This window comes from Choristoneura fumiferana, chromosome 5 (genome assembly GCF_025370935.1).
Source record: "Choristoneura fumiferana chromosome 5, NRCan_CFum_1, whole genome shotgun sequence".
Taxonomy (NCBI): Eukaryota; Metazoa; Arthropoda; class Insecta; order Lepidoptera; family Tortricidae; genus Choristoneura; species Choristoneura fumiferana.
The window spans coordinates 1,302,151-1,314,979 of NC_133476.1; the positions used below are offsets into that span (position 1 = coordinate 1,302,151).

General features: G+C 39.7%; 1 protein-coding gene across 1 annotated transcript in view; it reads right to left on the reverse strand.

Moving 5' to 3' along the window:
• The window catches only part of Hira (histone cell cycle regulator-like protein), a gene marked incomplete in the record, with an annotated part of 28,185 nt that continues 15,356 nt past the window's right edge, over positions 1-12,829 (reverse strand). The window contains 8 exon segments of the mRNA XM_074087467.1: positions 1-4,217; positions 5,429-5,520; positions 7,400-7,528; positions 8,621-8,733; positions 9,731-9,827; positions 10,403-10,549; positions 11,390-11,509; positions 12,195-12,297. Coding sequence (XP_073943568.1) covers positions 4,086-4,217; positions 5,429-5,520; positions 7,400-7,528; positions 8,621-8,733; positions 9,731-9,827; positions 10,403-10,549; positions 11,390-11,509; positions 12,195-12,297 — 933 coding nt within the window.

Below are 12,829 nucleotides of genomic sequence, written 5' to 3' on the forward strand. Positions count from 1 at the left end.
TCAACAACTAGATAAGAGTGCCACTACCACAATAGTTTTTTGTGCGTAAGCCATAGTTGACAACCCTAAAGCGACCGCCGAGCGTAGGTATGAAAAGTGAAGTACATACATGAGATTGACTTCTGTACCTATCTGTTTTGTGACTACTGCTAAGGTAATAAGAGAGAGTTTAGATCATTTTCAGCAGCAAAACACCTCATCTACTTCTACTGCTGACTGTACCGGGATAGAAAGATGTTAAATACGATTATAGCATCGATTAACAATAATATCTATATAATTTCATTCACTATATCTACAAGCACTCACTCAAGGCATTTACGTCTCAAGAACATACTTCATAAGATTGATATGAACACGATAAGTCTTAAATTTAGTGACGAATTAAATTTCAATCTGGGATTTAATAATAAACAGCCCACAGAGCACTCATTACAGGAGCTGCTCTTAGTTTAACTTTGCGCTACATTTTTTGTCACCTTAAAGCATCGTTCTCTATTGTTTAAGGTTTAGTCTATGCTTAAAAAAATATGACATTATACTATTATATCATATGATACAACACAGGTCTATGCTCATGTAAAAAGTTACGTTCCTGTAAACTCCAAAAAAACCAATAGTTTTCCATGGTTAACTCAATATTTCATTCGCGAGACAAACTTCACTGCCTGTCGTTTTTTGACAGAGGGACGCGCCACCTCCTGTTATAAGTGCTATGTGAAGCCATAAGTACATTTGGAACACTCAATCTAGTAAAATGACTCTTACACAAGTAAGATAATTAATTGAAAAGCAGGATCAACGTAAAGCGGGTACCTGAGAGTGACAGTTATACGAAAATTACGCAAATTATCCTTTTTAGGGGCTGTTTCACCATCCATTGATTAGTGTTAACTGGCGGGTAGGTGTGATGCCGTCTCTATTTGTTTTGTTCGAATAGACGAAGACGGCATCACATTTAACCGCCAGTTAACACTAATCAATGGATGGTGAAACAGCCCCTTAATCTTTTTTTATTCTTAGTGTAGTTAATAGGCTATTTGACATCATCAATGGATTTAAATATTTTTCAGAGCTATTGAAACGCGACCATCCATAGAGTTTGCATGGTAATACTGAACTGTGACGTCACTTGATAGATGATTCAATTAGGTATTACAAACTGTTCCAAACCTCGCAACGTTTTTATTGCATGTATGTATATTCGTGGTTTAAAAATTTGCAAACCAATTTTTGACCACTTCCCGCTATCCGATTGAGCTGAAGGGCATAGATACTTAAGTCCGGTGACAATACAATAATCTGGAAGTGAAATTCTGGTGGTCCGGCCAGGATCGTCCCCGCAGGACGGAACTCTGCAGTTAATGGCATCGATTTGAAACTTGGTCGGATATTTAGTTTGAATGACAATGTACTTACGTTAGGAATATTATTAATTCTACCTTTTTGTGGACTGTTCAAGTGACAAAACTACTTAAAATCTAACTGTATATTCAATTGATGATGAGTATCAGAGTCGCGTTTAGGAATTATTGCTTAATGATGTCAATTACCCCGTGAAAATTACGAAAGAATTATATCTTAACCAATTTTTGCTACTCAGACCAAAAATACATTTGAACTTATATTTAATCACATAACCTTCCTTAGAAGCACAAAAATCTTTGCCGTTTACAAAATAGAGATCAAATTTTGGACAAATCAGTGCTTAGGGATTCATCTTATTCCTAAATGTTAGATAGGATGTTTGCATCTTAAAAATTGAACAATCGAGTATAACCTAGTGACCTACAAGACATCATAATGAACCACGGACTGGTCCGAAACATGTCGCAAACTCGGCTTCATACATACGACTGCTACTAATTTCATTACATCCGCGTTTCACGCATTTTACACAATAAACAAGAAATATTTATATAATACAAATTTCATAGGAACATTTTAACAGATGGTTGGAATAAAAAAATCGATAATTGATCGATATTCAAAGTGTACCTCGTCATAGGAATGACTATACTAGGTGGGGCCGTCAAACCGAACGAAATTACGTCAGCGACTTTTAAAATTAAATATTTTTTATTTCAATAACACTACAAAGTTTAAGATTAGTTTTATGAGTATTTTTGTATTTTTTATTTCAACTCCAAATTTGTTACTTTTACGGTCATCCCGTGAATCCAAGGAAAAAATACAAAAAGACTCCAAAAACCAATCTTAATTTGATTGCTTAATAGCGACATCTCTGTCCGGGTGAGCGGTTAGTTCCGAAGGAATGTTGATGTCTCGCGATGAGAGCTAAAACATAGATGTCGCCAGTGTCGCTGCTTAAGTGACTAAGAAAAAAGCAGACTGAAATGTGTGTTGCATGGGAGAAATTTGTGTTTAGACTCCTGTCCAGTGGTGGTGTAGGGGCACGCAGCACGGAATGCTGAGGACCTGGGTTCGATTCCCATTGCTGGTCTCTTTTTCTGGGTGCATCCATGTTCCAGTTTGTATTTTCGTTGGACTTCAAAGTTGATTCGAAGAAGCAATGTAAAGCAAAACTTTGACGTTTATAGCGTTAACTATTACGTTACAGGCGACGTTAATACTATTTAATTTGTACGAGAAAGGGAAAAATCTAAGAAACGGTGGTAGATTTTTTTTGACATTCATAAGTGCTTGTTATAGCCTAAATTGAATAAAGATATTTTGACTTTGACTTTGACTTTGAAACATTCCATTATTTTTAAAAGTCGCTAAACCGTAATCGATCAGTTTGACGAGTTCGATATATTATTTTTTAACCCTTTATAAGGCCCTATTTATTTGGAGCATACTACCACAGAATCAGAAGCAGCTATCGAATACATACCTGACAAAGAATATTTTTAAAGCTAGTCGTATTTTCAATGATTACAATGGAAATTGTGACGTATTATGAAAGCAATAAGGTTCAGTTTCCAACTCAATGCAAGTGGTCGCTAAATCGCCTTATTAAGGGTTAATTATTTACTCCTGTTAGAACATTCTTGTTTAGCACAAGATAAATCTCCAGGCGGTTATTTGAATGAAAATACCGATGTAAATTTTTAAAGGACTGTACAAACTAACCCAGCCGTCTGCCGAATTCCGCAATAACTTGTATAAATACACAGCTGATTACATATGTAGTGATAATGGTATTCCATCGTATTTCATCGGAAACGTTCGTATTGCCTTTTTAGGGTTCCGTACCCATAGGGTAAACACGGGACCCTATTACTAAGACTTCACTGTCCGTCTGTCTGGCACCAGGCTGTATCTCGTGAACCGCTAGCTAGACACTTAAAATTTTCACAGATGTATGTTGCAGCTATAACAACAAATACTAAAGAATAGAAGAAAATAAATATTTAAGAGGGGCTCCCATACAACAAACGTGTTTTTTTTTGCTGATGCCTAATGTTGTTTGGTGCGAGTGGCTGGGAAGGACTGGATGCGGAAAACTCACGACCGCACAGAATGCTCTAAAATGGAAGAGACCTTTACTCAGCATTGGGTAGATCAAGGTTGAAGAAGAAGAAGAATGTTGTATAGATAATGGTACGGAACCCTTATCAATTAGCTTCAGTTCCAATTTTACAGCCGGTTGGCATTTGACTAAACAATGAAGTTCCATATTAATGGATATGAAAACGTCACTGATTTAATACAACATCATCACCTCAGCCTATATATGTCCCACTGCTGGGCACAGGCCTCCTCTCAGAACAAGAGGGCTTGGGCCATAGTTCCCACGCGGGCCCAGTGCGGATTGGGGAACTTCACACGCACCATTGAATTGCTTCTCAGGTTTGTGCAGGTTTCCTCACGATGTCTCCTTCACCGCAAAGCTCGTGGTAAACTTCAAATGTAATTCCGCACATGAATTTCGAAAAACTCAGAGGCGCGAGCCGGGGTTTGAACCCACGACCCTCTGCTTGAGAGGCAATAGGTCAAACCACTAGGCCACCACGGCTCTTAATTTAATACAACAACTGATTGAAAATTCGGGTGCCGACGTATTACGGTTGAGACTCGAAGTTTCCCGATGCAAATACATAATTAATTGTTTCTGTAGGTCAGTGTCCGTTAAGCAGAGGTGCCTTTAAAGCTGTGAGCTGGTCGCTGTACTCGCTGTAGAGTCGCTGCCAACGCAGCTGACGCACCAGAACTGACAGCATCGACTCCAGAATGTCATGTTTCTTGATACCCTGCGATAGGATCAATAAAAAAATACAGCTAGAAGACTAATGACCATACGAAAATACACAAAAACTGAAGAAAAACATACAAAAAAACTAATTAGGGATTTTTAGATGTCGTCTTTTGCAGGTGGTAGGACCTTGTGCAAGGTCCGCCCGGATTGCTACCACCATCTCGCTCGCTAACCCTGCCGTGAAGCAGCAGTGCTTGCACTGTTGTGTTTCGGCGTGGAGAGTAAGACAGCCGGTGAAATTACTGGCACGCGAGGTATCCCATCTTAGGCCTCTAGGTTGGCAACGCGTCTGCAATACCCCTGGCGTTGCAGATGTTTGTGGGCGGTGGTGATCTCTTACCATCAGGAGACCCACTTGCTCGTTTGACATCCAGTCGAATAAAAAAAAAACCCTAAAACGGCGGAACACCACACCCTCCGCCAGAAGTCGGAGCGCAGGAACATATGCTGGTGCTTGAAGGCACTTGGAGTCTAATGGCCTGTTTCACCACTTGTTCACTAACTTTAAGTGACGGATATTAGTGATGCCGTCTCTTTTTGTTTTGTCCGAATAAACAAAGACGGCATTACTTTTATCTGACTCTTAAAGTTAGTCGACAGGTGGTGAAACAGGCCCTAAATGAGCTGAAATTGTTAGCCCTTTGAGACTCGAGCGGGACACTACAATGTCCGAATAGGGACGTTAGAGACGGGTGGATGGTGTGGGTTTCAACCAGAGATGTGCGAGGATGTGGTGCGAGAGAGAGAGAGAGAGAGATACATTTATTTACACATATTCGATACACAGAAAAAACACGGTAGAAAGAACGGACGAACGAAGTGTATTTGTTTGTATTTTTTTTCTGCCGACCATACATTGCCACGAAATTTGAACGTCGACACCGATGTTTATTCATGAACCAATAGGAATGCTTCATTTACCTATCCTCGCACACCGGATTCATATTATTTATGTTAGTAGACTAACTTAAAAATATTAATAAAAGTAAAACAAACTAATAACTAAACTAGAACTAAAAGTAATTTGAAAAAGTATCCCCCCGCGGCATGGACCCAAAGATGCTGGCAGCATTTCCTCGCTATAGCAATGCTGATACGTTGTGCGAGGAAGCTGCCAGCTCAACGGGCCCCTGTGGTATCCGAGAGACGTTTGGATAGTTCTTTGAAGATATTTTTTTTATGTTAGTTAGTTTTATATTTACTCACCAAGACTGTCGACTGCCATTTTTTAGGAGTGGACGTGCAGTGACTAGGGCCGAGCATGTCGTCCAGTATCGCTCTCAACTGATCCTCGTTACCTGCAATCGAGATTATAATGCAACTAGTGTTTACCCGCAGGCTCACCCACGTACCGTAAACTGCTTCAACTTTGCCCTCTGGCCCCCAACATTGCCTGATTCGATTTACAGTCGATAACTTAGCACCCTTTAGGTTTTTAAACTTTCATCCCCTCGTAATAATAATTCCCCTGTAGATAAAAGTTTAAAACCTATAAGTGCTAAGATATCGACTCTAAATCAAATCAGGCAATGTTGGGGCCAGAGGGCAAAGTTGAAGCAGTTTACGGTAAATCATTAGTTCAGATGAATTGAAATTTAGGGATTTAAAAAAATTCCCGTGGGAATTACCGAAAATTAAATCGTGGTTTTCACTGACGTTACATTAAAAACAATCATGTCAAATTTCATGCCTATAAGCCCAGCGGTTGTTATTGCGAGATTTTATCCCTATCCCGTGGGAACATCGGAATAAAAAGTAGCCTATGTATTTATTTCATCCAAATCCGTCCAGCTGTTTCAGCGTGAAGGAGTAACGAAACATACTCACTCATTCACTCACTCACAAACTTTCGCATTTATAATATAAGTACTTAGACGACCAGATGGCCTAGTGGTTAGAGAACCTGACTACGAAGCTTGAGGTCCCGGGTTCGATTCCCGTGTCGGGGCAGATATTTGTAGGAAAAATACGAATGTTTGTTCTCGGGTCTTGGGTGTTTACTATGTATTTAAGTATGTATCTATCTATATAATTATATATATCCGTTGCTGAGTACCCATAACACAAGCTTTGCTAAGCTTACTTTGGGACTAGGTCAATTGGTGTGAATTGTCCCGTGATATTTATTTATTTATTTATAAAAGTACTTAGTATTGTTACGATGTGACCGAAACATCCAAGTAATTTTGAACATATATTTTGAGTATAGTCAACCAAGAAAGTACTTCACCAATTTTAATGACAGTTCCTACTTCAGAAATAAAACAATATGGCTGATTGTCATATTGACTTGTGAGTGAAAATAGGCTTTGACGTTAAGAGAGTTTATTCCTGCTGAGCTGGCAAAGTTGCATTTTTGTTAGTTTTTCTCGATTATTACATAAAAAATAAATGAAAATTAATAATGTTGTCTGATAGAACACTTCTTAATATATAAGTTAATGTGTCTATTCCAATAATTATTCGTTATAGACTTTTATTTGCTTTAAAAACCGATGGGCTACGGTTCATATGACGATAAATAGTGATCCCAAATACATTTATGATTAGAGAGCGGATTTGAAGTAGCGATTACAATTTTAATATGGATAAGACTAGTACAAGTATGTAAGTATTTATTTTTCATTTTAACTGTACAAAGGTCATATATCAACACAGAGGATTTATGATTTATTTATTTTTCTTAACATATAGTTTGTTGCATGAATAACATTTATTGAATTTAATTACATATACATAAGATTGAATTGCGGTAAGTAAGAAAGTAACAACTGTAAGACCGATAAACTACATGATATCGAATAAAATAATAGTAGATTGATAACCAAGGGTGGAAAGTGACCTATTCCACCCGAGATATTTTTGTATATAAGCTCCTTGGTCGTGACGAACTCGATTTATTTTATAGTCGGCCGTGGCTGGATATAAGTAAATTCAATTTATTATTATTCTATTTTTTATTGTAGTATTTTACTTTCCTTACAGTCGAAATGAAAAGTAGAATGTCTAACTCGGGTGAAGTAACCCATTTCCCCTCGAACTATTGGCGCTCTCACAACTCTCGGGTGAAATGGGTCACTTTCCACCCTTGGTTATCAATCTACTATTCTATCTAGCCAATCGCACTAGTCATATCCATATTAAACTTGTAATCCGCTCTCTATTTATGATAGTTACCGTGGTTAGTGAGGTGCGTGAACAGTGCAGTCAGCCAGTGCCGATAGTCCCGCGCCAGCCGCAAATGGTAGCACGACGCGAGCTGGGCTTCCAGCCAGCTCCGGGCCGCCTCCGCGCTGTAGTTGCTGTAATAAATACCAGAACAGTCACTTCAACTTGTTAGAATAGGGCATATTACGCAAAGCTCTGCGCAGGAGGCAACACTAGCACAAACCTTGAACAAACCGCCATGACAACGTCAGTTCTCGTCATAGTTTGCCGCCACGACGAATCATGACATTATTAGTAACAAAATAACATGATATTTACACCGATAATAACGATAGAGCTATATTTTTATTATTATTTATATTATTTTTCATCACACTTGCTCGTAAACAGTGTCGTAACATGCAGGCTACCTTGGTTGTAACCCCCCAAATAAAACCCTGGACCTTAATGTGCTTGTCATGAAACCCGTGGTCGGTAAATGAGTCATTGCCTGTACTAATTTTCTTGTCATGAAGCCCAAAAATGAGTTTATGCTGCTCGTGCTGGCGTGCTGGTTGGGCACATGCATGCTGCGAGGGGGGGGGGATCTGGTAATGCCAAGAGGGCAGTCAGCGGCCAATTTTTGGAAAAAAAATTAGTTTTTTTTTTTGCAAATATACAATTTTAGTCGCAAATAATGACGAAAAACATTGTATGTCGCACGGGCGGTACTAGAATTACGAACATCGACTCATTAAAGCCCTCAGTCTTCGACTTCGGGCTTGTAATAGACTCTCGTTGGTAATTCCTTATTTACCACCCTTAAGACACAATGTACTATAAATTACTGAATATATTATAATTATAAGCTGAAGTGGGACTGGGCCGACATGTCTGCCGCATGCACCCGGACGATGGGCACGGATCGTAACCGAATGGGATCCGAGGGATGGGCATAGGAGCAGGGGCAGACCCAAGAGGAGATGGCGGGACGACCTGAGCGCTTTTCAGCTCGATTGCAGGTGCATGCCCAGGACAGGGAGGAGTGGCGGAGAAAAGGGGAGGCCTTTGCCCAGCAGTGGGACATAATACAGGCTACATAAAAAAATATATATTATAATTCATGCTCTGAACTCTGGATTTGTACCCCATAAAATCATACTCTTAATAAGTAACTCAGGAGACGTTACCATGGCAACAGACTACACTAAAAAGTTGATATAGTGTCGTTCGTTACCCGGTCCTCGGCTGGGGCTGGGGCTGGGGCGGGGCGGCGGGGGCGGGCGGCGAGGCGCAACGCGCGCGGCGCGGGGGGGCCGCCCGACGCGCGCCACACCGGGTCGCGACAATCCGCCCATACCACCCTGCAAAATCAAATTAAAATTACAAATACCATGAATGAACAAATGACCGTTGGACACCACGTGGAGACCACGGATCGGCAAGCACAGCGTAGGACGTCCACCAACGAAATGGACGGATGATCTGGTCAAAGCTGCGGGTTCGCGGTGGATGCAGGCCGCTGCCAATCGAAGCAAGTGGAGGTCTGTGGGGGAGGCCTATGTCCAACAGTGGTGATGATGATGATGATGACCATGAATGAATCAACTGTAACGGCAGTGACCTGACTTTTTTTTCCTTATTTATAACGTAGTGAAATGTGACTTTGATTTAATAAATTTGAATTTATTTGGTTTGACATAGATAGACAGTTTATTTTAATTGGATGTGATGTGTTAATTTGAAATGAAACAGAAGTTAATTAATTAATTAGGCAGTGTACATGCATGCCATGGAAATTAATGTAATTTGATTTAATGTAATAATAATATATCTTATTTGCTTACTACCATATTCTCATAAGAATATAGTATACACTAAAAATACTTGGATCTACTCAGTTATCCGAAAATAATTTTCTTTTTTTTGTTATCGACAAAAGGTTAAAGGATTGTAGCCTATACCTATTAAAACTACATTTCAATAGAATCTGAAAATTTTCAAGATATTTAAGACACCCTAACCTCAGACCCTAACGTGGGCAAACTTAATTACGTATGTCCCTGTGGATGTGATTAAAATCTAAAAGGAATCAAAAAAAAAATAGTCTCATCACCAAGACCTAGGCAACCCTGTGTTCATATTATTTGGCTAGAAAGTGTCTACAGGATTGTCAGATTCTATTGAAATTGAGTTTAGGTAACTCATATTTTATAATGTTTTAGTATGAAAAATTATTACTTCTAGTAGGACAGTTAAATAAAAAAAATATGCATGGGGAATTAAATGAGAATAACACAACATTTTCCCCACCGTATTTCTAAATTTACAGAAAAATACATTAGCTTTAGGTAAACTTACCATGCATATAATTTCCTACAGTAAATATAACTCTTTCCATTGCTCAACGCGATCATTGGATTCCCGTCTTCCAGAAGCGAGCAATTTGTTACCGAAACTGAAAAAAACAACAGCAAATAAGTAAGTGATAAACAAAATACCGTAATTTTCGAAATTAAACGGTGAAATGTCTCAGAGAATTGCAAAACATGTTGCTTGGTACAGTATCCGACGATTAAGATTGGACATCGGTCTTTGGAAAGAGACTCGGCTGATTTCGGCTTCGTGGAGCGTTGTCACACACTACGTATGTGACGTTTGTCAGTCTTTGTAGAGGTGCAATAGAGTACGGACGCATTTAGATGAAAATATATAATAAAGAGTTGTTGAAACCCCCCAAAACTTTAAATTGTACGACGGCATCTTTGAGAAAAAGAGGGAACTATCCTTTTTCTAGTAGTTGCAACAGCTCTCTATAGATATTCGAAGTTTACATGTCATTAATTTGACGTAAACTAATCAAGCCCATAAAGATGGAGTATTTATTTGATATAAAACGTCACTTAATAAATACGATGATAGATGGACGGTGGCCGGTGTTTGGAAATCGTCGTGAACAGCCAATTTTCGTTTTCCGAAGATCGATGTGCAATGTTTATCGCCGGTACTGTTACTGTGTGGTCAGTAACTCACCGCCTTGCGCCAGCAGTCCTCGGAAGCACAGCGGTTTGACGAGGCAGCTGGCTTCTGCCAGGTCCCATATGGCCAGCTCTGCGCCCGTCGTCACCGCCGCTAAAATGTCCCCTGTCAATGTCAGTTTGGATGCCTGCGACATTAGTGCTGGAAACGAAATGTCAAAACATTTAATATTGATCATTAGATATGAAAAAAAGCGGCTAAGGGCGAGTTGAACGTGTGTAGAAAGGGTTCTGTTCAAATTAAGTAGACAATAAAAGTTAAGACGAGGGATTACATTTTTTGCCAATTTTCCTATCAATGTTGTAAGAAAGGTTGGTAAAGTATGTAAATGAAATTGTAATATGTTAGTTTTTATGATACATTGTAGCGAATGGTGCAGGAAGAAATGGTTTGTAAAGATATTTCGTTTTCTAACTAACGGCAAAACTACAGCGGCAGACGTGAGCTTGCCTTCGGAATCCAAAAGTTTAATGGTTACTTGACCTGAAATGTAAATTTAGAATGAAATTATTATTATTATAATTTTTTATTTTTATTTATGACGGTGGAAGCAGTCTACACTTCCACTGAACGTAGATTATAGTTAGAGTTTAGTTTTGTAACTAAGGGATCCCATACATCCCTGTATTATTATTATTATTTTTTTGTATTTCTTTATTTCATTGTATACTGTAGTTTTAAGTATTTTATTTGTAATTATTTTATGTTGAAAAAATGACTTTCTGCCAAGTTTCTTGCGGCGCATTCTTCTTGCAATGATGGTCTTTCGAAAGCGCTGGTAGTTTTAAAAAATGACGTGTAAAAGTGCCATTGCGGCCTATTTACTGAATAAATGATTTTTTTTTTTTTTTTTTTTTCATTTACTAGACACTAGCAAAATCGTATTCAAATGGACAGAGCCATATTTAAAAAAAAACAACAACAAGTTTGTGAATTTAACATATAACAGTATGACCTTTAACAATGAATCAATGTACTCACCGATGGGGGGCAGCACCCGTTTGGCGGTGGCGCGGTGCAGCCGCCACGCGTGCAGCGTGCCGTCCGCGCACGACACGCACGCGTAACGCGCGTCGCACGCTATGCACGTCACCGGAGAACCTACGACCATAAATCATCATGCGACACTTGACACCAATGAGGGCTAAGACAGTTGAAATATCGCTAGATGGCGTTAGTATCGTGAGGTTTTTTGACGTTACAATCTAGTTTCATCATCATCATCCCAGCCTATATACGTCCCACTGCTGGGCACAGGCCTCCTCTCAGAACAAGAGGGCTTGGGCCATAGTTCCCACGCGGGCCCAGTGCGGATTGGGAACTTCACACGCACCATTGAATTGCTTCGCAGGTTTGTGCAGGTTTCCTCACGATGTTTTCCTTCACCGCAAAGCTCGTGGTAAATTTCACATGTAATTCCGCACATGAATTTCGAAAAACTCAGAGGTGCGAGCCGGGGTTTGAACCGACGACCCTCTGTTTGAGAGGCGATAGGTCAAACCACTAGGCCACCACGGCTTACCACGGCTTTGGCTAATAACTAAAGGAGCCAATTGCAAGCAAGACTTAAAAAGGCAGAGACGATTTGGCGACCACATCCATTGACTTAGACATGCAACCTTATTGTTTTAGGTATAAGTTACAATATCCATTGTAATTATTGAAAATACTACTAGCTTTAAAAATATCCTTTGCCAGGTATGTAATCGATAGCTGCTTTTGATTCTGTGATAGTATGCTCCAATAAATGGGGCCTTATTAAGGGTTAAAATTGAATTATTTATACCTAAGTATGTTTCCCAGATGGGATCAGTGGATGCAGAATTGTTCTGGAGCAACTGGAGACGAGACAACGTGCCGTATAAGGTGTTGCACGCTTTGTTGATGACCTGAAAAAAAAAATCGTTTCTAGCAGAATGTTCGCTCGCCGTGGGGCGTTAGCGTTAGAATGCTGTCCCCCCTCTCCTCCCGTGGGCGCTGTAGAATCCGGCCAATAGGGATGTTGACACCATTAAAAAATAATTCGAAGACACGACTCCAGTAAAAAAACGCTTTATGTTAGCCCTGAAAACCAGATTAATTTTCGATTAACTGCAAAATTAGATTTTTTGTTGCTTTAAAACAAATAAATAGTTAGTTGATTGAGATGGCGAACGAGTGACGTCATAAGTTGCTATTTCCATTCAAACTATGGGAGAATTGGGTTTTGACAGCTCATAAAAAGTACTTCAATTGATTGGTGGTGTCAGCATCCCTATTTATCAGATGAACAGGAGCGTCTTCTTGGTAATATTTCTACCCCCCTCATTACTTGTATGATGCACAATTCACCCAGGCCAGGCCCCTAGTCCCCGGTAGTCCCGCTAGTCCCGACTACGGTAGCGGTCGCGGTAACGGCGGACAAGGGGTGCTAATAATCCC